This window comes from Ceratotherium simum, chromosome 10, assembly GCF_057802395.1.
Source record: "Ceratotherium simum simum isolate JZ-2026a chromosome 10, ASM5780239v1, whole genome shotgun sequence".
In the NCBI taxonomy this organism is placed as follows: Eukaryota; Metazoa; Chordata; class Mammalia; order Perissodactyla; family Rhinocerotidae; genus Ceratotherium; species Ceratotherium simum.
In genome coordinates this window covers 11,789,831-11,814,318 of record NC_141909.1, presented here as the reverse complement: position 1 = coordinate 11,814,318, position 24,488 = coordinate 11,789,831, and the positions used below count along the sequence as shown (strand labels likewise).

Below are 24,488 nucleotides of genomic sequence, written 5' to 3'. Positions count from 1 at the left end.
ATTTTTACTAGGATGAATTGTTTGACTCATAGATAGATGGAGCTATATCTCTCTATATAAGTTGTTTTTTTGTATGTTTGCTTTTAGCTAATCACATATGGTTCTGACAGAACTGAAGCACTGAAGAGAATGGAAGATGCACTGGATAATTACGTTATTCGAGGTAAAAACAGACATTTGAGGTGCTGTTATTATACATGGCGTCCAGTTCTGGAAAACAACTTGAAAATTTATTAATTAGAGAATTCAATAGAACATTTGCTTACTATGTGTTTAAATAGAAATAAAAAAAGCTTGAATTAATTAAACTGACATAGTAATTAAGAATAGGTATTTCAATTTCTTTAGCAGTCCTATACTTTACATATACATCTTAAATTATTTAATAAAACTTATGGTTTATGACCTTTCCTAGATGAGCATTTAGTATTTTATAGGTATGTATTGTATATAAAATGGTTCTTTATTCTGAAATCTTTTATTGGCCAAGGCAGTTTGACAGCAAATTTGCAATATTATTGACCTTTTGTATTTTTGTTGTCATTGTGTTGAAGTATGAAACTTGAAAATGTATGGAGATAGAAAATATAGTGACCTACATTTGACTGATTTGAAAGCAGAGGGAATAGCTCTATGGTTCTATAAATTAGAGCAAATTATAGAATATTTTCTAGCAAATGCAATTTTCTTACCTCACGTACATACAGGATCATTCTAATGTCTAACAAAGTGTGATCCTACAAGCGTTTAGGGTGTGTAGTGATAACTGAATTAGAAGCAGGCATTACCTTTCAATATTAAAGCAAAGTTATACTTATTCCCCTTAAGGAGTAAATTGCATTCTAAATTTTATTAGCAACTTTCCATTAGTAATGAAAAGATCATTTTACTTTAGGCCAACATAAATTATCATCAACTTCAGAATACTGGAATTTGATATCATATTTAAAGTGTAAAACATAAGTTCATTTTGAATTATGAGTAGTGTGGATCTAGAACAGGCCAGAGGAAAGACTGGCTGTATAGTTTTGCTCTTTTCTCATGGCTCACTAAATATAACACTGGGGCTAGATTTTGGAGGCTGACAGAGTAGAATGGTGGTGGAGTATGACTGCACAGCCTCCGTCAAGCCCATATGGAGCTTGAATGCAATTTCAAAAGGCCTCCCTTCCAGTGGACACAGCCTGTAGGTCATAAGGCTTGGCAAGTGTTCTGCAACATTGTGTGAATTAGAAAAAGTGCTCTGCTCTCTAGGCACATCCAATCCTGAGAACGGGAGCCCAGCTTAACAATGGAGCATGTCAAGCCCTTACTTGGCCCCCTTGACCAAGTGCCTTTGTACAGTGAACTGTACAGTAGTGGCCCAGGACAATTTAGTGACTCTATTTTTATACATCTACATTTCCCTGCTGATTTTCATCTATTGGCAAATGAATCATGCAGTCCTCGCTTTTCCTCTTCTTTTCTGTTGTTAGATCAGGAGAAATTTCTCCCTCCCTTTCCTTTTACTATCACCCTCCTTTCTTCCCATTTGTTAACTAACAAGTGACAATGATTGTGTCTCATGTCATGTGCTAGTGGTTCTCCTCTGTCAGCGAAAGGAAAACAGTAAGCTCTCAACTGAGCCTGGATGTAATAAAAAGAATCAGTAACATCGATATCCAGAGCATCCAGAAATTTGAAAAATCTCCTTCACATTCTTTCCAGCTTATTCTCTAATTCCTTTTCAGTCTTAATTGTGGAGTATTCACTGGTGTTATAACTCTGCTATGTTCTACCTCAAGCAGCAGATACATATTTTCTCTATCTGTTGGCTAAGTAGGCCTCGAGGGGTCTGTTTTCCTACAGAAATAATATGGTCCCCTGATTACTTCAGAGCGTGTTTGGAACACACATCTAATTTGAGTATATGTTTAACTACACGTACATAGACATAAACGAGATACTTGGGAATGTTGTTCCTGGAGGTCTTTAAAGTGTTTGTAAGAGTTTTCTGTGAATTTCTTTCCCTGCTCCCTTGTTGTATTTTTTATTGTGGTTGTTGAATTATTAGATTTTGGCTAAGTTTCACTCTAATGATCTTGAATGGTAAATTCATTATTTTGAGATAGTCAGTCTGAGTAAGAAGATTTTGTCAAATCACATCTCTATTAAACTTTGATATAATATAGCACAGTGCCACGGCACGTGGGCATTTTGTCAAAATATTAGATTAGTATTGGTCCTAACTAAAAGTTATTCTACTCTGTCTGCTTCTGAAAGGAATACTCTTTCATATTTACAGAATAGCTTTCACGTTTTATATTCAAATAAACATGTTTTCTACTAATTTACTTTCTATACCTTATATATAGGTTCACCAGTTACTATATTTTTTATTTAAGTGACTTAAATACAAAGTTGACTTGCCATTATTCTCCTAACTTTATTTATATCACAAGTAAAAAAAAATGTATTTTATTGTGCAGATTTTTCCAGACTTAGTCTAAAATTTCTACCTGTGAATCACTGTGATATAATAAAAAGAAATCAGACAGGCCTGGGGTCATATCCTGTCCTGACAACATTTAGAAACTATGTGACTTTTGTCAAATTACTTTGTTTCTCTTAATCTCGTACTCCACATGTTAAGAATGGAGTGTTGGTCTCTGCCTTATAAATTAGTGGTGTTTAAATGAGGTGAAGCATGTAAAATGGCTTGACACAGTTCTGGCTCGTGGAGTTCAGTAACTTTAGTTCATCTTCTTTTTTCCCTCTCTCATTACAGTTATAAAACCATGTATTTAAAAATCATATGTCATAAGCCATCAGTCGATTGGTGCTGTGTGAAATTTATTAAACCGTAGATAAACGATATTGAAAACCCATTTGAGGTCATTCCCAGTACTGTGTGCTGGGTTATATGCTTTCATTGCTCTCTCTTCTACTGCTTCTCCGACGCATTTACCATAACTGTAATTAAAGTATAAGTTGTGTAATTAATTGCTAAAGGTTGGATTATCCCGTAAGAATATTAGGTACATGAGGGCAGTGATGGTGTTTGTCTTGTTTACTTGTATATTTTTAGTGCTTAGCAGTGCCTGACACGTGGTAGATGATTAATAAATATTTGTTGAATGAATTAATGATTGATTGAGTGATGCTATGCCTATTTCAAGGAGTGTCTAGTAAACTTGGTATGAAAAATACAGAAAGATAAGTATGATATAAATTCATAGGTGCCATAATAGTGGAATGAAAAAAAGTATGGTCGGAATTCAGCGGTGGAGAGGGTGTCTTTCTTTTCTTGCCTCTCTCCTTTGGTCCTTTCAAAGTAATGTGAGTCTTGCTTTAGGACTCACAAGTGACTCTGTTGAGAGTACCTCACTTTGTGCTTCCTTCAAACGACTCCCCAGAGTGGCAGCATTTTTTAAAAGACTGATAACTTACTGTATAGGTGAAGTAAAGGGGATGGGCACACTCAGACATCTTTGGAGTGTGACTTGCTCTTGTCTTTTGGGAAAATAATCTGGCATTAGATGTTAAAATGAAAGTATATACCCTTTGACCTAGCTGTTCAATTTTCGGGAATCTATCCTCTAGAGTAAAAGACTGAATTGTAAGATGATGTTTACAAGGACATTTACAACAGCATTATTTGTAGTAGCCAAAATTCTGACCAACCACAGTGTCCATTAAATGGATGAATGACTGAATAAATTACTGTGCATCTTCACTATAAAATACTGTGCAGCTAGGACTTGAAGGCATGTCCATATGTATTGTTAAGGTAGAAAAGCAATTGGAGAATAAGATGTAGTGCAATCTCATATTAGTTAAACCACCTTCCCATCCTAAAATATTTGTAGTTATGTTTGGATGAGCACAGAGAAAGATGTGGATATATACACATCAGATTGAAATATATATTTTTAGCTTAAAAGATTTAGCAGAGAGAGAATTTTCTTGATACGTTGCCCCCAGGCTTTTTATTTTAGGCATTTGTAACTCAGAGAAAAGTTGAGTGACTAGTACATTGCACACCTGTACACTCTTCCCCTCGATTAATTGTTGAGCTTTTCTACATTTACTTTTTTTTCTCCATTTCGCCCTTTCTTCCTTTCTTTGCCTTCTCCTTCTTCCTCCTCACTCTTCCTCCTTCCTTTCTTCTCTCCCTTCTCTCCTCTGTTTGTTTTTTTCTGAACTATTTGAAAGAAAGTTGCAGATAACATAACACATCACTCTTAAATACTTCAGCATGCATCTTAAGGGTAAGATCATGTTCCTACAAAACCATAATACCCTTATCACACCAAAGAATATTAACAGCAATCTCATAATATCATCTAATGTACTGTCCATGTTCAAGCATCCCCCGTTGTCCCACAAAGTTTTTTTTAATCTGTTTTTTTAACCTCATCTACAGTCCTAAGTTCACACACTGTCTTTGGTTATGTCTCTTTATTATCTTGTGCTCTTCGTATATCGTATCATTAATACTTTAGAAGAATCTGGGGCAGTTGACATACAGACTGTCTCACATTCTAGATTGGAAGTTTCAGTATTGGTCCAATGAAGGCACTTGGGAAATGAGCAAGAAAGATGGGAGTTGCAATTGGAAGGTGATATATTTTGAGTTGATGATTTTGAATGTGGTGCAGTTGCTGAAGACTAGATGATTTCAGGGTGTGCCTATGGGACTAGGTGGCTAAAGTAGAATGGTAGATTATTTGAGATGAGATCCTAGGAACTGAGCAGTGAATATGTTGCATGTGTTATCCACACAAGGGTGACATAAGTTAGGATCAGAAAGAAGATCATGACTCAGGTAACATAAATTCTTTAGTGAATATTGGGTTATGGCAAGGATGTTGATAGATGACAGGGAGTTGGAGAAGATTTTGTGACCAGATAAAATAAACCTCAAGGAAACAGAAGTTTCTCCAAGGATTAGAAGAGGTAATGTTCTGGAAGTGGCAGTGGATTGTAAGGAGGTATGTGAGGGTTGCTGGAAAAGTGAGGTCCTTGAGGGCATTGAGTTTTTCAGGTAAGGCAAGGAGGTGGATGGAATGTTCCATGAAGATGCTGAACCTATGGTAGACTTGACTGTTCATGGAACAGCAATCTCAGAAGATATTGTGAAATGGCTTGGAAAAGAGGAAAGAGGTGTTTAGGGGAGATGGGAGTAGTTGGGTCAGCTGAGGTTCTGAGGATGAGGGATGGCCAAAGGAGCTTGTACTTCTGGTGATGGATGCAGAGTCCCTGAAATACCCTGAAGTACTTAGGAAGGTGAGCACTTAGGCTCAGAAAAGTAGTCTCAAAGGCTTTCTGAAACAGTATGAAGATTCCTCAAAAAATTAAAAATAGAACTACCATATGATCCAGCTATTCCTTTTTTGGATATGTATCCAAAGAACACTAAAACACTAATTTGAAAAGATATATGCGCCCCCTATGTTCATGGCAGCATTATGTACAATAGCTAAGACTTGGAAACAACCTAAATGTCCATCAATGGATGAATGGAGAAGGAAGATGTGGTGTGTGGATAGTGGAATACTACTCAGCCATAAAAATGATGAAATCTTGCCATTTGCAACAACATGGATGGACCTTGAGGTTATTATGCTAAGCTAAATAATTCAGACAGAGAAAGCCAAATACTGTATGATTTCACTCATATGTGGAAGATAAACAAACACATAGATACAGAGAACAGATTGGTAGTTACCAGAAGGGAAGAGGGATGAGAGGGAAGGCAAAAGGGGGAAAAGGGGACATTTGTATGGTGACAGATGGCAACTAGACTTCTGGTGGTGAACATGATGTAGTGTATACAGAAGTTGTAATATAATGATGTACACCTGAAATTTATATAATGTTATAAACCAATGTTACCTCAATAAAAAAAAGGCATTCTGAGGGGGCTGGATCTGTATACTTTGTCTAAATAACTTCTGATTCTATTTACTTTTCTTTGGCCCTGATGTCCCATGCTACCAGTTTGTATGTTGTGAACTAGTGCAGTAGCTTCCTGAATCAGTTCTTTGTAAATACTCTTTACCTGCACCAATCCATTCTTCAGTATTGACAGAATAAACTTTTTAAAGTACAAACCCAATTATCACTTCCTTGTTGAAAACTCTTTACCGTCTTCCCATTGCCTTTGCGTGGACTCTACAGTCTCATTTACACCACTTGCTCTCTTGCCCTCTTTTTTCCTGCTTCACTGTTTTCATTTCCTGGGATGCACCATCCTCTCTTCACCTGTGGACCTTAATAGGTAGGCTATAGTTTCAGCAGTTATAGCAGAGAATCAAAAATACAGTGACCTAAGAAAGATACAGTTTAATTTTTTTCCCATGTAATAGTCCAGAAAGGAGGTTGTCAAGGGCTGGTAGCATGACTCTTGCATTCACAGCAGATGGTTTTCATTTTGGGGCCCAAAGTGGCCCAAAGTGGCTACTTTCATGCCCATCGTTGAGCCTCAGCAGGAAAGTGGCAGGGACAGGGGAGTTCACTCCTGTTTTTTTCCAGGGCACAACCTAGAAAGCACCCTTTATTTCTGCTCCCATCCTTTTGGCGTTTAGTCACATGGTCATACCTAGCTGCTAGGAAGATGGAAAATGTAGTTGATATCTAGATGGCCATATACTAAGCTGAAAATAGCATTTCTCTTATTAAAGGGAGGAAAGGAGAGTAGATATTGGTGGATGACTAGGGGAAATAAGAATATATTCATATATCTGCTCATTTGTGGAAACACACACACATACACAAGACCAGAACTAGTAAGATGGAGTACCTACAGGAGATGGAGGGAGGATCTGGTGGAAATTATTGGGGAATAGGAAACAAAGTACATGGGATGAAGGGGAGAGACTTCTTTGGTTATGCATTTCTGTATAATTCTGACTTTTAGATCCATATTAATGTTTCAAAATAAATAAAACCATTAAAGTTCTGGTGGAAAAATTCAAAATGGAATACAAACAACTGGACAGGACTGTATGAATAATAAAATTATGCTGAAGGCAAGAGAAAATAAAAGCTGACCTAAATAAATTTTAACAGTATTTTGACTGGATATCCCAAGACAAAATATATATAAACAAATATTAAACTCTAGTTAGTAGGTTTGTTTTTCCTAAGTCATGGGTTAGCAGTTCTGAAACCAGTTTATGTATATTCTGGAAATGAGGAAATAAATATATGTATTTATGTATTTATGTGGATAAGAAGAGCCAAGTTTCTCACTATCAGAATGTGGGAATGGATAAGAGTAGAATGAATCTTAGGGTGTAAAATTTAAATTGGAGGTATCAGTGTGAACTCATGGTTTTTAACATAGATTGAAAGATAAATATATAAATATATGTTATTGTGTGCATGTGTGTTTATGTGTGTACATGTATATGTATTCTCTAGATCAGGGTTTCTTGACTTTAGCACTGTTGACGTCTTGGGGTAGACAATTCTTTGTCGTGGGAGGGCTGTCTTGTCCATCGTAGGATGTTTATCAACATCCTTGGCTTCTACCACTAAGTGACAATAGCGTCTCCTTGGTTGTGACAACCAAATATTTCCAGACATTGCCATATGTCCCATGGGGGACAAATTGTTGTCCATTGAGAGCCACTGCCCTGCTGAGTGTCATAGAAGCGTTGTCACCCATAGCAATGAGCATACCAAGATCTTGTTTTCTAAATACCGTTCTCCCATAAGTGGAACTTCTACTCCTCGATAAAATGGCTGATTTTAGGAAGAGTATAAGATGGCCTGAAGCCTCTTGTGTAAGAAAGTAATCAAGTGCTCAAAATATGATGACATGTCAAAAAGGCACAGGAGCCAGCTTTAAGGGGCTCCCACTGGCCAGTCTGAGAAAACGTCAGCAGCAAAATAAATGATGCCAGCAATGGATGAAAATCCATGGAATAAAGTAAGAGTCCATGAGTTCATACTGTTATAAATAGATTATTTAAGAAAGGTAAATGAGGGAGAAGGCACAGCTCTTCCTTACAGTAGATTTTTAACTAATAGGTGTAGAAAAATCACCATTTGGCAGACACTAAATTGTTTAGGTAAGAATCATCAATGACAGATGCTAAAATTAGTGGGTGAAAACATGATGAGAAACAGGTATGTGCATGGTGTCATAGTATCTCCTCAGGAGATGCTAATTAATCACAATGGGAAAAGTAGTGCCTTTAAAGTGGAGAAACCTAGCAACTTCCCAAATGACCAACAGTAGCATCACTAATAATGGGACAAATCAACATCATGCACCTCTTTATATGATGCACTGAAAAGAGCACTTCATTCCTGTGATATTTTTGCCAAAAATGTAGAACCTGAATATAATCACAACAAAACATCAGACAAACCAAATTAAAAGACAGAAAATAAATGGTTTGTACTCTTCAAAAGTGTCAAGGTCAAGAAACACAGAAAAGTGAATCAACTTATCTAGATCAAAGGAAACTAAGGACACATGACAACTAAATGCAATGTGTGATCCTGGATTAGTTGCTGGACCAGAAAAAAAATGCTTTTCTTTTGTGGTAGAGGTCACAAATGGGACAATTGGTGAAATTTGAATAAGGTCTTTAGCTTAGATAATGATACTGTTATTAGTGTTAATTTTCAGATTTGGTCATTGCATTGTGATTACATAAGAGACTTAACTTGGCTTTAAAAAATATACGCTAAAGTATTGAGAGGTAAAGTGCATCTTGTCTGCATCTTACCCTCTAATGTTTAAGAAAAAAATTGTGTGTGTATACATAAAGATAAAGAGAGAGAGAAAATAACTGATAAAACAAATAAATGTGGTAAGATGTTAACATTTGGAGAATGTAAGTAAAGGATATACCATAACTGTACTTTTTTGGGAATTTTCTATAATTCTGAAATCATTCCCAAAAAGTTTAAAAAATAGGTGAAGAGGAGCATGTATCCCACTCCCCCTAAAGCTAACATTTAAGGACTAAAAACAGAGATGCATTGTGACTTGTGCTTATATATCATTCATCTGACTAATTCTAAAGGATAGAGGAGTTTAAAAAATTGTTTTATGAGGAAGAGAACAGAAAGGACAGTTTTAGTGTCTAGTTTGATAACTGCTTAGTTGCTCAAATATGAATTTTTTTTTCCTGAGCTGATTGTGAGCTTTTGTTAAGATAAAGAATCTCTAGAGCAAAAATGTAATTTGGTGAAAGTTAATTTCTGAATCCCCATGAAATACACAGTGGCTTTTGGCCTCTGTTTGATCCTGGCAGTGTGTACAGCTAATGTCTGGCCAGTGTTTTGGAAGCAGCAGGTAGTCAGGAGAAAGCTGCTCCTAGGGGTCCTCTCTTTGTGGCCTGGTCGTGATCTCCCGTACAGATGGGACCTCGTGAACTTTGGCAGAGGTCACCCTCAATTCCCAGTCTAAAACTGAGTCATAATTTTTATGAGTATGTGATTAATAATGTGGTTGATGTTATAAACTAAGTCTCAGAGAGTACTATCTGCTTATTGTTTGAACAGGGATCTGATTAAACAGCATTGTGTTTCCTGGGACATGGAAAGAAAGTAAACGAAGTACAAATGGTGACTTTCAAATATGTAGGATATCTTTTAGCAGTTCAATGATTTTTCTCATTTATCTGATCTTTTTTTGTGTGAGGAAGATCAGCCCTGTGCTAACATCTGCCAATCCTCTTTTTTTGCTGAGGAAGACTGGCCCCAGGCCAACATCCGTGCCCATCTTCCTCCACTTTATATGGGACGCCGCCACAGCATGGCTTGACAAGCGGCACGCCGGTGCGCGCCCGGGATCCGAACCGGCGAACCCTGGGCCGCTGCAGCAGAGTGCACGCACTTAACTGCCTGCGCCACCGGGCCAACCCCATATTTATCTGATCTTTTGAGCTTTTAGGTATAAAATAATTTTTTGACTATTCCCCTATTTGGCTTTAGAACTAATTAATGTACAGGAGCTTTTGGAACAATCAGTTGAGGCACCTAGATTTTGGTGGTCTGCCATAGCCATTGTTTTACCTTAGAGTCCTTAAGAGAGAAAAACAGATAATGATTTGATTTTGCATAGTAAATGTAATATTTCATTCAGAGAACATTAAGAGAAAATGCTTTTGTGTATTAATTTTATTCCTGAAACATCATTTAGCAAGATAAAAGTCGATATTTTCATGCTCTATTTACTATTCAAGTAGAAAGATTTTTGAAGGCCCATGCTTTATTTGTGTGCTTGAGTGGCTCTTTTCTTTGGTATCCAAAATATAAATAAATGTTTGCTGATAATTTCTTTGAGTTATGTTTTCTAAAATCAGCATCTCTTTTTCAACTTTGAATATGGAATAAAAATACAACATATCATTTATCTTGTAAAACTGCATACATTTTAATTTTTTGGTTGTCATCAGTCACAAATTGAGCACTGGGCATCAGAAAATAATCTTATTTTTGTTCAAATGTCATTAACTATTTCTGAAAGCTGTTTTACTGAAGACAGAGTCTGATGCCAACTATTTTGGCATTGGCCGCACAGAGCGAGAAAATTTATACCAGCACTGGGCTGTAACAAGAAAGCCAATAAAGTTAAATAGGAAATATGAAGTATATAAAGGGAACAGTATTATTTTTATTTAACTGGAGGAGGGCAGGACAAAAATCCTGAGAGATTGCCTTTCTAAGTTATTTATTATTTATATAAAAAAGCTTGTAAATTGAAATATTCTGAAATTTTTTTTTTTTTTTTGTGAAGAAGATCAGCCCTGGGCTAACATCTGATGCCAATCCTCCTCTTTTTGCCGAGGAAGACTGGCCGTGGGCTAACATCCGTGCCCATCTTCCGTTACTTTATATGGGATACCGCCACAGCCTAGCTTGACAAGTGGTGCGTTGGTGCTCTCCCGGGATCCAAACCTGCGAACCCTGGGCCGCCGAAGTGGAGTGCGCACTTAACCGTTGTGCCACTGGGTCGGCCCTGAAACATTCTGAATTTTTAATTTGTACATAATACCTTTTTTTGGAAGTAAAATTATAGCTGTACCTTGATCTTCTAACCTTCTTCTTTTCAAGTCCCTCCTTTAGGATCTTATTTTTTCCAAAACTTCAGTTATCATACATGATTAATTTACATATCGCTGGTTTTGTTTTGCATTACTCTGTTTCCCACCCTGTTTTGGATTCCTTCATGCAGATGTCCACCGCCATGATTTCCATATTCCGATGTATATGCATCTAACCTGCCTGCTCACCTGAGCTCTAATCATTTGGATGTCATTAGTCTTATCTCACAGGTATCTCAAATTTAGCTTGCCCAAAATGAATCAGACTTTTTCCTCTCAACTTATTCCTTCTCTGTAAATGGTGTCTTCTATCATGTAGCAGAGCCAAAAGTTTGGATGTTGTGTTTGACTCATCTCCCCATTCTTGATGTCCACTAAATCACCAAGTCCTGTCTGCCTCCTAAATATCTCTCAAGTCCAGCTACTTTTCTCTGTTTTTGTTGTCGACACCCTAGCTGTGGGCTGAGGTCTTCCCGTTCTTCAGCATGTCTCCTGCAATTGTCAGCTCATGGTTTTTCCCATCTTCACTCTTGCCCCTCCCCAGTCCCTTTCACAGTATCAGCCTGAGTGACTCCTGGAATGCTCATATCTAGTCATATCTACCCTGCTTCAACCATTCTGGTTGCTCTCAAGATAAAGTAAAATCTCTGCACGGCTGTCAGACCCTGAATGCCTGTGTCTAGCTTTTCAGGCACGCTGTGCTCTCCTTGGCTTATGCACTTTGGCCGTGGTGTCCTCCTTTCAGTCCTCTTCATAGAAGTACCTGGTGGTGTCCATCTGCTTTTTACAACAGTGAAAATTCTTAAATACTTTAAGTTCCCCCATAATATTACTCATCTCTGTGTCCTTCTGTGTCTTTCTCTATTTTCTTTCCCAGCCAGGAAAATTTGTGTAAGTCACAAATACTTCCTCTTCGTGGAACACCACATCTGTCATTTCCTATGCATATAAATCTCTCTGGCAAGCCATAACCCTTTTGTTCTTCAAAAATGCTGTATTTTGTCTGTTTGTAAAATGTACGACAAAGGGAATCATTTCCCTTTTATAGCCTGACCTCTTTCAGGGAGTCTTTGATTTTAAATTCTTGCCTACCTAGTTGGCCTTTCTAAGCATCTTAGCACACTGCCTTCAATTGCTCTTCATTTTCGTCTGTCCAAATATCACTTACAATACAGGCAAATGTCACATTTCTGCAGTGATCTGTTGGGTGTATTGGTATCATCAGAAGTTAGTTACACCTTCCAATACTTTCCTTGTAGAAATATACCTAATTACAAAAGCCCTTTGAAACATTACTTATTGAATATGGACTAAGTCATTACCCACAGAACAGGGTTGGGATAACTGCCTTTCTCCTGGACATGTGCTATGAAACATATTTATTAGATTGTTGTCTATATATGATAACTTCTTCCATGGAATATTTGTATAGCTAAAAAGTTGCATTAATATGTGAATTTTGGAACTTTCTCTAAATGTTTTGAGGTAGTTTGAATAGGTTGAAAATTGGCTTTTATAGGGCTTAATCTCCAAAATATATAAAGAACTCATGCATCTCAACAACAAAAAAACTGACAACCCAATTAAAAAATGGGCAAAAGACCTGAACAGACATTTCTCCAAAGAAGATATACAGATGGCCAACAGACACATGAAAAGATGTTCAAAATCACTATCAGGGAAATGCAAATCAAAACTACAATGAGATATCACCTCACGCCCGTCAGAATGGCTATAATTAACAAGACAGGAAACAACATGTGTTGGAGAGGATGTGGAGAGAAGGGAACTCTCATACACTGCTGGTGGGAGTGCAAACTGGTGCAGCCACTATGGAAAACAGTATGGAGATTCCTCAAAAAATCAAGGATAGAACTACCATATGATCCAGCTATTCCACTGCTGGGTATTTATCCAAAGAACTTGAAAACACCAATTTGTAAAGGTACATGCACCCCTGTGTTCATTGCAGCATTATTCACAATAGCCAAGACTTGGAAGCAACCTAAGTGCCCATCAAGGGATGAGTGGATAAAGAAGCTATGGTATATATACACAATGGAATACTACTCAGCCATAAGAAACGATGAAATCCAGCCATTTGTGACAACATGGATGGACATTGAGGGTATAATGCAAAGTGAAATAAGTCAGAGGGAGAAGGTCAAATACCGTATGATTTCCTTCATTAAGTAGTAGATAATAACAACAATAAACAAACACATAGGGACAGAGATTGGATTGGTGGTTACCAGAGGGGAAGTGGGGAGGGAGGAGGGTGAAAGGGATAACTCGGTACATGTGTGTGGTGATGGGTTGTAATTAGTATTTTGGTGGTGAACATGATGTAATCTATGCAGAAATAGAAGTATAATGATGTACACCTGAAATTTTTACAATGTTATAAACCAATGTTACTGCAATAAACAAAAAATTAAAAATAAATAAATAAGTTATCAGTTAAAAAAAAGAAAATTGGCTTTTATAAAGTTTTAGGCACATAATATCTTCTGAGTCAGAAACAGGAATGCTCAGAATTTTGCATATGGTTGCTAATATGATCTAGTATAAAGAGATGCATAGAAAAATGCCTAGAAGAATGTATTAAGTTGTTAACATTGATTGGCTCAGAGACAGGTCATATTGAAAAGTATGCCCTTCTCCCCCATATGTATACTTTAGGGTACACGGTAACCTGCTGTAACAAAGATTCTTAAATCTTAAATACAATAGTATAAATAACATAGAAATTTATATACTTCTCATTTAACAGTCTGGCTGGTCCATGCTGATGGTGCAAGTTAGTGTCCTGTGGTCATTCCAGGACATACAAACACACACACACACACACATATACCCCATCCATTTTCTTGCTCTGCTTGATCTGCATTGCCAGAGCTGAGTTACTGCCATATCAGGAAGCCCATAGGAAGAGGAAGGAAAGAAAGTCCAACCAATTTTTTTTTTTTTCCAAGTAAGTGAGGCCCGAGTTGGATACATCACTTTAACTTACAATCCCTTGTCTAGGAATTAGTTTGTCGTGTCTAGCTATAAGATAGACAGGAAAAGGAAGTCTGTGTCTTGGTGATCTTTTGTTCAGCTAAGACTCTATTACTGTGGAAAAAATGAAAAGCAAATTTTAAGGGAAACCAGCTGTCTGTCACAATATATTTCTATATTAAGAAAAAATTTCTTTTATATATATTACTATTGTAATTTATGTTGTACTAAACTTTAAATAAATGATTCAGTCTCTCTGGATCAACTATTTTCAAGTCTCCTTTTCCCTTGTAATTTTTTTATTCTATAACTGGTCACTGAAAGTTCCCCAAAAGCAGGTACCATACTGTTTGCTCTCATTTTTCTTCCTATGAGATCTAATTGTCGCATGAGTAGTAGGTGTAGAATAAATGTTGATAGATACAGATTAATTTGCTCTGAATAGCAACATTGTTAAAACCTCAAAGCAAATGTCAGCAAACTTTTTTGGTAATGGACTAGAGAATAAATATCTTAGACTTTGTGGGTCACACAGGCTCTGTTGCAACTACTTGACTTTTATAGTGTTATAGCGTGAAAACAACCGTATGTAAACACTGATGTGTTCCAATAAAACTTTATTTACAAAAATAGGTGGTAGGCTGGATTGGACCTGCAGGCCACAGTTTGCTGACCCCTGCCTTATAGGATGGGTATACCCTCTAGATAGAAATAGGTGTAAACTTAGATTTGTGGAGCTGCGCTCTTACAGAATATGAAACTGGAAGTTAGGTAGGTAGGTCAGTGCTGAGGCTTAGGGTACAATACAACTTCTATCTGATGTTTATTAGTTACATATTGTCTTCTGCTATATATTTATTCTTATATAAAAGGATAATAATGAGCACAAAGATAATAGTGCACCTTCTTGAGTGCCTGGCATTGCATTAAGCATTATCTCGTTTGTACCTCCTGACAATTGTACAGAATAGGTTCTGTTGTTATCACCATTTGACAAATGAGGAAACTAAAACTTTGGGAGGTTAAATAGCTTACCCAAAGTGAGAGGTAGATCTGGTACTTGAACCTGAGTGATTCTTCGCTTACTTTATAATTATTCTTGTAATAGTAAGGATTCTATAAGATTTGAATGGCAAGATCAGAATCAGGCTTTCTAGGTTTGTTATGCAGCATAACGGCACAGATTAGAACTAGACAGAAGTGGGCTAAAGAAATTGCAAGGAATTAACAAACCTCTCTGTTTACTTCAACTTCAGCTGTATTATGCTCTAGTGGCCCTGCTCTTCTTGAAACCTAATCTAATTCCTGCTTTCCCTGCATTTGAAATGCCTCTTTACACTACCTTTTATTCCTACGTAACATCTTTGTAATCTACATTGCCAAGGTCAAATACTTCCTTCATAAATTCTTTCTCTATCATAGAACTCGCCTGATACCATTTGTCTTCCTCTTGTCGCAGTTACCTATTTGAACTTTACTTTGGAGTAGTCGTTGTGTACTAGGCTCAATTTTTCCTCCTAGATCACAAGCTTTTTTCTTCTTCTCCTTCTCTTCCTCTTTCTTTCCCTTCCTTCCCCTTCCTTTTCACTTTCCCCTTCCCCTCCTCCTCTTTGTCCTCTTCCTCCTTCTCTAATTATTGAGGTATACTTGACATGTCAGAAACTTCTCATATTTCAAGTATTCAGTTTGATGAGTTTTGACATATGTATATATGTGAAGCCATCACCACAATCAAGACACTGAATATTTCTATCATCTCCAAAAGTTTCCTCATGGTGTTTGCAATCCATCCACTCTCCAATCCTGTCCCAGTGCAACCATGTGATCTGCTTTCTGTCACTGTAGGTTCATTTGCATTTTCTAAAATTTTATGTTAATGGACTCCTACAATATGCATATTTTTGGTCTTGCTTCTTTAATTTGACATAATAATTTTGAGATGCATCCTTGTCGTTGCATGTCTTAGTAACTCATTTCTTTTTATTGCTGAGTAGAATTCCATTGTATGGACAAACCACATTTTGTTAATTCATTCACCTGTTGATGGGACTTTGCAAATAAAGCTGTTAACCTTTGTGTATAAGTGTTTGTATAGGCATATGTTTTTATTTTAACTTGGGTAAATACTCAGGAGTGAATTGTCTGATCATATGGTGAGTATATATTTAACTTTTTAAGAAACTGCCAAACAGTTCCAAAGTGGATGTACCAATTTATATTTCTACTACAGGGTGTGACAGTTTGATTTGTAGCACATCCTCACCAATACTTGGTATTGTCTGTCTTTTAACCTTTAGCAACTTAAATTGGTGTTTGGGGGTATCTCATTATATTTCTTTGACAATGATGTTGAACATCTTTTCCTGTGCTTCCTGGCAATTTGTATATTTTTGTGAAATGTTTGTTTAGATCTTTACCATATTTTTTTGGTTTGTTTGTCATCTTATTATTGTATTATAAGTATTCTTTATATATTCCAGATAAAAGTTCTTTGTTTCTGTGTTGAGAATATTTTCTCGCAATCTGTGGCTTGCCATTTCATTTTCTTAACTATATCTTTTGAAGAGCAGACTTTTAAATTTTGAAGAAGTACAATTTTTTGATATTCTTTTTTATGATTCATGGTTTTTGTATACTAAGAATCTGTTGCCTCAAGGTAACAGATTTTTCTCCTATATTTTCTTCTATAAGTCTTATAGCTTTAGGTTTTATATTTAGGTTTGTGATCCACTTTGAGTTAATTTTTATGTATGGTGTAAGTTAGGGTTGAGGTTCATTTTCATTTTTCCTCAAATGGTTATCTAGTAGTTTTACCATTCGTTGAAAAGACGTTTATTTCCCCATTGAATTGACTTAGCAATCACAAGCTTCTTTTGTTTACTTTCAGTGTTTTATAGGTACTTCAAGTTCAGATTTTTTTTGTCATTACTTGAAGTCAAGGAGATGAATAATCTTGCATGGTTTTTGCTAGGTCATGAGACACTGATGATAAATTTCTCCAGATAATAAGAATTAGGTTTTAACTGACTCATTGTTCTCCGATTCAATCTGATATCATTTTATTTTTAGGTGTTACACATAATATTGCATTACTTCGAGAGGTGATAATCAACTCACGCTTTATAGAAGGAGACATCAACACTAAATTTCTTTCTGATGTATATCCTGATGGCTTTAAAGGTTTGTATGCATTGAAGTATTTTAGTATATTAAATTTACTATTTTTTATACTTTATTATAATGTATAACTTTTTCTATTTTGAAATTAAGGCCTCTGGCCTATATTATACATGATTTATTAACATACTTAGAATATCCTAGACCATTGACATTCATGATTTTGAGTATTCATGAGCGACCCATGAATGTGTAATAATCTGTAGTTTTGTTGAGTAGGGAGTTCAGCTATGTGGAATGTTGTGTGAGTCCAATTTTGAAGCAAAATATATAGGCAGAGCATTAGCCTACCTGATTTTATGGTTTCTGAAAGTCAATTCAGGTTTGTATCCCTGCTGATATGAGTATATGCAGGAACTCTTCTTTAATGATTAAAACTATATCTTTATAAAAATTAGCACTGACAATTTCAGAATGCCAGATTCTATTCCTATTAATTAAAGTGAAGATCTCTAAGAAGATGATGGTTTTCATTCTGAAAAATGAGTTTATTAAAGGAATGAATGGCATGTGAAATTTAGCACTGCAAAGTTATCAGTGAGTGTTTCCAGGTAATAGAAAAATTGCTCATCAAGTGAGAGACAGAGAAAACCCTTTAGTGAGCATAGAAAACCTGGTTAATGAGATGTTAAGAAACTGACAGGACCTATAGGATACTTAATAGAAATGTTATTAAGGTGAAAACGAAAAGTCTCTACATATATTTCTAATGAACTTTGGGATATGTGAAGATTAGATATTCTCTCACAAATTTCAAGTGTTCTTTATATCCATTTAAAGTGTTTTAGTGTATAAAATGACTCAGTCATTTTAGGAGCTCTATATAGATTTAAGTCAACTACATGTAGTTGAGCTATTGAATACATTTACAAAGCAATTTCTTACCTCAGAATTTACAATACAGAGTTTTCGTAAGACTAACTGGAGATTACTGATTTGATTTTTCTTTCAAAGCTTTAGTGTTATAGGGTTTCATCTTCAGTGCCAAGGGAAATGAAGACTGTTTCTTTCTGGGAACTTAAAACAAGAGACTAATGAATCATCAGGTTCTTTTTCTTGAGCTTTTGAATTTTTAAAAATATAAAATACAGCCTTAACATGATTGCAGTTTTATACTTCTGTGATTATTTCATTAATATCTATTGATTTCACAGAGCCGAGAACTACTTATGTTATTGCTTTTTATTGTATCCTTAGCAACTAAAACATAACAGACACTAAGTAAATATTTGTTGAATTAATGAAAAGAATCTTATTTATAGTATTGATGAGAAAGGATTACCTTGGATATATATAATTATCTGTACATCTATCCAGATTACCAATTAGTTCTATTTTGATCCTAACATTTTGGCTTCTTGTCTTTTCTAAAGTTTTAATTAAAAATTGTAGTAAGTTGTGAAGTGGACTCAGGATTTCCATATGCTTCTATGTCTGTCTAGCTAATGCGTCTGTGAAGGTGATATGACATGAATCAGTAGGCAGAAGGAGACAACAGGTGAAAACTTCAGGGAACCTTTGGAACAAACATATTGGTCTGCATGGGTATTTATATATACATAACGCATATTTATTATGTCTGGATATATGCGTATATGGTATTATATTCTATGACCATGGAGAAGAAAATGGGACATTTAAAATTTCTGATTGGAATTGATTACTATGTACATGATTACTAATTTCTAATTGGAGTTCATTACTGTGTATTATGTGCTATACATTCAGCAGCAATTGAAAATGTTTCAAATTCTCAAGAGAACTCAGAAATTTACTTAAAACCTAGTATTGCAGTTTTCTGTGATAAACTTAATATATTACATTTCTTTTTTGGTAGGGAATTATCAACACAGACACTATAATTCTGTTTCCTAGGCTTATGCAAGATAGGAACACAATATTTAAATTGTTATAAGTTGTTAGAAGAGCCTTTAGCAATTTTTAACCTCAGCCTTCATTTTGCGTGTGAGGAAACCAAAGCCCAGGAAGATTGATGAGGCTAAATGACCAGTAATATAATAAAACCAGAAATTGAACTTTGACTTTTCTTCTTTTGTTTCAGGACTCAATCAATTGTGCTAGGATTTAAATTCATAAATCACAAAAGTTTTCAGAGTATTCTATATGTTGTCATATTGCCAATAAGAACTTTAAAAGTACACACCTATATTTGCCATTCTTAATGTCTGCTTCTTATTCCCTCATATTATTTTCATGTCAGTTCTTTCTTTGAATGGCTACTATCTCTTGTTCTTCTTCTTCGGATTATTTCTCCTTCCCTGTTTTTCCTCAGAACGGGTCTTAGATATATTAAACTGTATCATCTTTGATTGTTTGATATATGTGCCTGAAAGAGACAGCAGGAAGTGGCAACTGATGTTAATCCAGTATCTTCTCCATATGTTTGAGACTGGGTCATTTTGCCCCTTTGGGATTACCCATCTGCTTCCCATCTGTCCAGCTATCCTAGGCACTGTTCATGGGCAAGTGCTTGTTTTTATAACTGCATTAAAATTTTTTATTATGTATGTTTATTATCCCAAGTTTATTGTAGACTAGGCAGTGTTGCTAAAAGTTCTTAGATTGAACTTTAACGTGTTGTGTCTAAAATTTAAAAATAAGATACACAAGAATTTGTTCTTCATGTCAACTTATTAGATTCTGATGTTGAAAAGCTATTTTCCTTTGATTCTGAAAAATAAGTGGAAAATGGGAAAGAAGATATTTTGATTCTGAAATAAGAGGAAGGTATTTTAAGAACTATTATCTTAATTGGCCTGTAATAAACATTTGGACTTATTTCTCTGCTGCCTTGCTATACTTAAACCACCAGCCCCATCAAAAGAAATTATCAGAATTATATTTCTCTTGGGCCGGCCCTGTGGCTTGGTGGTTAAGTGCGCGCGCTGCAATGCTGGTGGCCCGGGTTCGGATCCCGGGTGCGCATCGAGGCACCACTTCTCCGTCCATCCTGAGGCCGAGTCCCACATACAGCAACTAGAAGGATGTGCAGCTATGACATACAACTATCTACTGGGGCTTTGGGGGGAAAAAATAAAATAAATAAAATCTTTAAAAAAAAAAAAAAAAAAAAAGAATTATATTTCTCCTCTGAAAAGTTGCAGAATTTTTATAAAAGTTTGATTCAACGCAAGAATTATACCATTAATTATAATTCTCTTTTTTTTCATTGAATTTAGTGAAGTATTTCTATACATTTAAAAGTAGTAATATAATATATGGACTGAAGTGTTGCCTTTAAAAATTCAGTCGTTAAAATCATTCAGCAGATAATTGGTGTAGACCCTAGAAGAAAATCAAAGATGAATAATATATTTTTCCTGCCCTTAAGGAGCTTACCACACAAGAGAAACAAACATGGAAAGAGCAGGCTACACTACAGGACAGAATAAAATAAGTGCTAAGTGAAGATATAAGCAAAGTATCTTAAGAGCAGAGAAAAAAGAAACCAATTCTAATTTAGGGAATCAAAGTTAACTTAAAGGACAAGGTGGCGTTTAGACTATTAAAATACCTCTCTAAGGACTCTATTTCATAGGCGCTGGGGCCACCATACTGCCTTGAGAGAGCCACTGTGCGCATCTCTTCCTAATCCATCCTCTTTGATGTAGTGTTGGTAGTTTGAAATCAGTCTTGGAGAAAGTATTTACAATAAGGAAGTTAGCAAATGCTGCACATAGGGGCATTTCTCCTTCCTTCCCACCCCAGTTGGTTGTTAAACATTTACCAGGAAACCACTGCCTAACCCTGTGACCTGACTGTTGATAGCAAACAGAGCCATTAAGGTACAAAGGAAAAGAATTACCCATCTAGGGAGGAAGACCTAGAAGAATCCCTGCAGACAGGCGGTGCTCAGTTTTAGAACTGCTGGTATGAGAGGCAGATGACTACTCTTACTGAAAAATAGTAAGAACACCTAAGAATATTCAATTAGAGGAGAAAGACTTTAATGAACTAAAAATTGTGAGTTTTAGAAATAAAACGTTTCAGCAAAATGAAAGATAGGATGGTCACTGCTAAGAACCAAATTATAGTGATCCAAAGAAATAAGAAGAAGAAGTATGTCAAAACATGTAGGAAAAAGGTAAAGAGAATGAAATCATGTGGGAAATGATGAGAGATGTGGAGGGAAGATCCTAGAGATTTTATATGTAAATAAGCTGAAAGATGATTCTTAACTGACTTAGCAACCTAAGAAAGTTGACCTAAGCTGACAATGTGAAAAACAGAGAAGTAGCTCATTATCACTGTAGAACCCTTCAGAAGTCTCAGTAATTATTAGTTCCAAGTACCTTGGGAAATTCCCAAAGGTAGGGCTATTGGTCTAAAATCTCTGGAAGATTTTCTCCATATCCCCTCCTTCACCCTTCAAAGCAGGATGACTCTCTCTCCTCCACCCTGGCAAAAGCTTTGAGATTCTTCTCTGTAGAGAATAAAATAGACTGCACCAGGGGACATCCAGACACAGTTGGACAGAGGATTGAGTGAACTTGGACGTACTGCATGTGGTGACACTTCCTTCCCCACACCCCATTCACTCCTTGGTTCCCAGAGTGCTGGCAGGCAGACCAGTACTCTCAGGCACAAGAGTAGAATATCATTCTCTGAGAAATCTAACCAGCCTTACAGAGATTACCTAAGGATCCCCCAACAAAATGATCTATCCAGAAAACCCTATACATGAAGCCAATGGTCTGCAAAGCTGCATCCCACAAAGAGAGGACATGCATAGCTTAGGATGAGGACATCTGTCAAAATTGTTTAATACAACCCGAGATTTAAAGCGAACGACCAAAAGTATTAAAAACACATGCTAGGGGGCTGGCCCCATGGCTTAGCGGTTAAGTGCGTGCGCTCCGCTACTGGCGGCCCAGGTTCGGATCCTGGGCGCACACCGATGCACCGCTTCTCTGGCCATGCTGAGGTGGCGTCCCACATACAGCAACTAGAAGGATGTGCAACTATGACATACAACTATCTACTGGGGCTTTGGGGGAAAAAAAGGAGGAGGATTGGCAATAGATGTTAGCTCAGGGCTGATCTTCCTCACAAAAAAAAAAAAAACACCACACACATGCTAGAACAAAAAACCATTTAAGAGAACACAGATCAGGCTTCTTAAAAACTGGGTCATGCGTGTGAGGATGGATAATAGCATGAGGCTTGCAGAGGTATATCACAAAGGTGCTGCTGCATGATTTTGACCTCTGGTAACTGCTGGCTTAATGGGCAAGGAGTGGAGACCGTAAACATTGTTTAGGGTTTGGGGCTTTTGTTTGAAGTTGTCCCTCCAAAAGTTTAAGAAGATGAGGGTTAATTGTGAGGAGGAAGTTTTTCTCCTTTCAGTCACAAATATTTGCTGAACCTATTAGGTCAAAGGTAGTGGTCTTGGCTCTAGAGATAAAGTTATTCCAAAGAGCCAAAGGCTTTTTAAACCAAGAGCTGCACCATTTTCCAGCCATGTCTTTACCAGAGAGCCAGTTGCTCCTTGACTCATTGACATTGCAATGGAGGTTTTAAGCTTTAATGCTCTGAACGTCAAGAGCTGGGTTTGAGAAAATCTTAGAACTCCACCTGAGCTCAGGGTCTACTTCTAAGTAGGAGCGACCTGCTCCTGTTGAAGACTTCAGCTGCTACAGTGCTTGAGGCTGCGTCAGTCCTGTGGAGCCTGGAGGTTCTCAATCTTGCTGCCTTCTCACTGGTCCTAGCCCATAGACTCCCATAATCATGCTAGCAGTCTTCTCAATCAGGGTTGGCAGAGAGGTGACAAACAAGTGTCAAATTGTAGTGCTCTCGTGGTGAACATGATGTAATCTATGCAGAAATAGAAGTATAATGATGTACCCCTGAAATTTATACAATGATATAAACCAGTGTTACTGCAATAAACAAAAAATTAAAAAAAAATTGTATTGCTCTCTTAGTTTACATTGACACTTGACAAAGGAATCAGAAAAATTTAAAAGTATTTAAATATACTTTGTCTATGTCCCAAAGTTCTAGGTGCTCAGGATTTATCAGTAAGCAAAAGAACTTGCTGACCTCATGGGCCTTACATTCCACTGAGTTAGCAGGCAGCATGCATTCTCAACTCCCCTCAGAGTGACTCTGCAGGGTTTTACAGATGAGAACCTGCTCAGAAACATGAATGAAGTGTACTTGCCTTAGCTTATTCACCTAGAGCGGGAATTGAATGCAGGCCTGTCTGACTCAACACCAAACTAGCACACTGCAACCTAGCCCGAGCTGCCATACTCTTGCCTAGACTCAGACAGCCTTCTCAGTGGCCTTCTTACTGTCACCATTGCACATTTAAATTCATTCTTGATTCAGCAGCCAGAGTTAACTTTCAGAACCAAATCAGATCTTCTCCCTTACTTTGAAAGCCCTCAATGGCTAAACAAATTGTGGTATATCCATGCTATGGAATACTACTCAACATTAGATGGAACAAATTACTGATTCATTCAACAACATGGATGAGTCTCAAAAATATTAAATGCAAAAGAAGCCAGACACAAAGGAATACTTACTACTGGTTCCATTAACAGTCATGTGTTGTATAATGACATTTCGGTCAACATTAGATTGCATATACAAAGGTGGTCCCATAAGATTATGGAGCTGAAAAATTCCTATTGCCTAGTGACATTGTAGCCGTCATTATGTCATAGCACAACACATTGCTCATGTGTTTGTGGTGATGCTGGTATAGACTGGTGCTGCCAGTCATATAAAAGTATAGTAGTACAATTATGTACAGTATATAATACTTGATAATGATAATAAGCAACTATGTTACTGGGTTATGTATTGACTATAGTATACTTTTTATCATTATTTTAGTGTACTCCTTCTACTTATAAAAAAAAAAGTTTACTGTAAAACAGTATGCTATGTTATGCCAGCAGCAGCCTATAAAAAAAAAACGTTTACTGTAGAACAGTATGCTATGTTATGCCAGCAGCAGCCTCATACATTTCGTGTTTACTGCGTTTCTTGATTGCATAATTTTCTTTTGTGCTTGATTTAATCTCATGTTATTTTATTCATCATGGCCCCTAGCGTAGAAAATCAACTGCTTATATTGTCAGTAAGAGGCCACATTGAGTAATTGACCTGGAAATGAAATTAAAAGTGATTAAGGACTACGAAGGTGGAAAATCAGTGATGGTTATTGCTCACCAGTCAGACATGTCCCATTACACCATAGCTATGATCTTGAAGAACAAGGACAAA

The 24,488-nt window shown here is 36.6% G+C and overlaps 1 protein-coding gene across 4 annotated transcripts in view; it reads left to right on the top strand.

Annotated features, from left to right (window-relative positions):
* The window catches only part of ITGBL1 (integrin subunit beta like 1), a 1,366,350-nt gene that overhangs the window by 218,943 nt on the left and 1,122,919 nt on the right, over positions 1 to 24,488 (top strand). For 3 of the 4 annotated variants that reach the window (XM_004423143.3, XM_087435886.1, XM_087435885.1), the window contains 2 exons: positions 88 to 163; positions 17,121 to 17,231. The exons of the other annotated variant lie outside the window; for it this stretch is intronic. In XM_004423143.3, the coding sequence (XP_004423200.1) occupies positions 88 to 163; positions 17,121 to 17,231 (187 nt within the window). The remainder of the gene's footprint in view (positions 1 to 87; positions 164 to 17,120; positions 17,232 to 24,488) is intronic. 4 annotated transcript variants of the gene reach the window in all.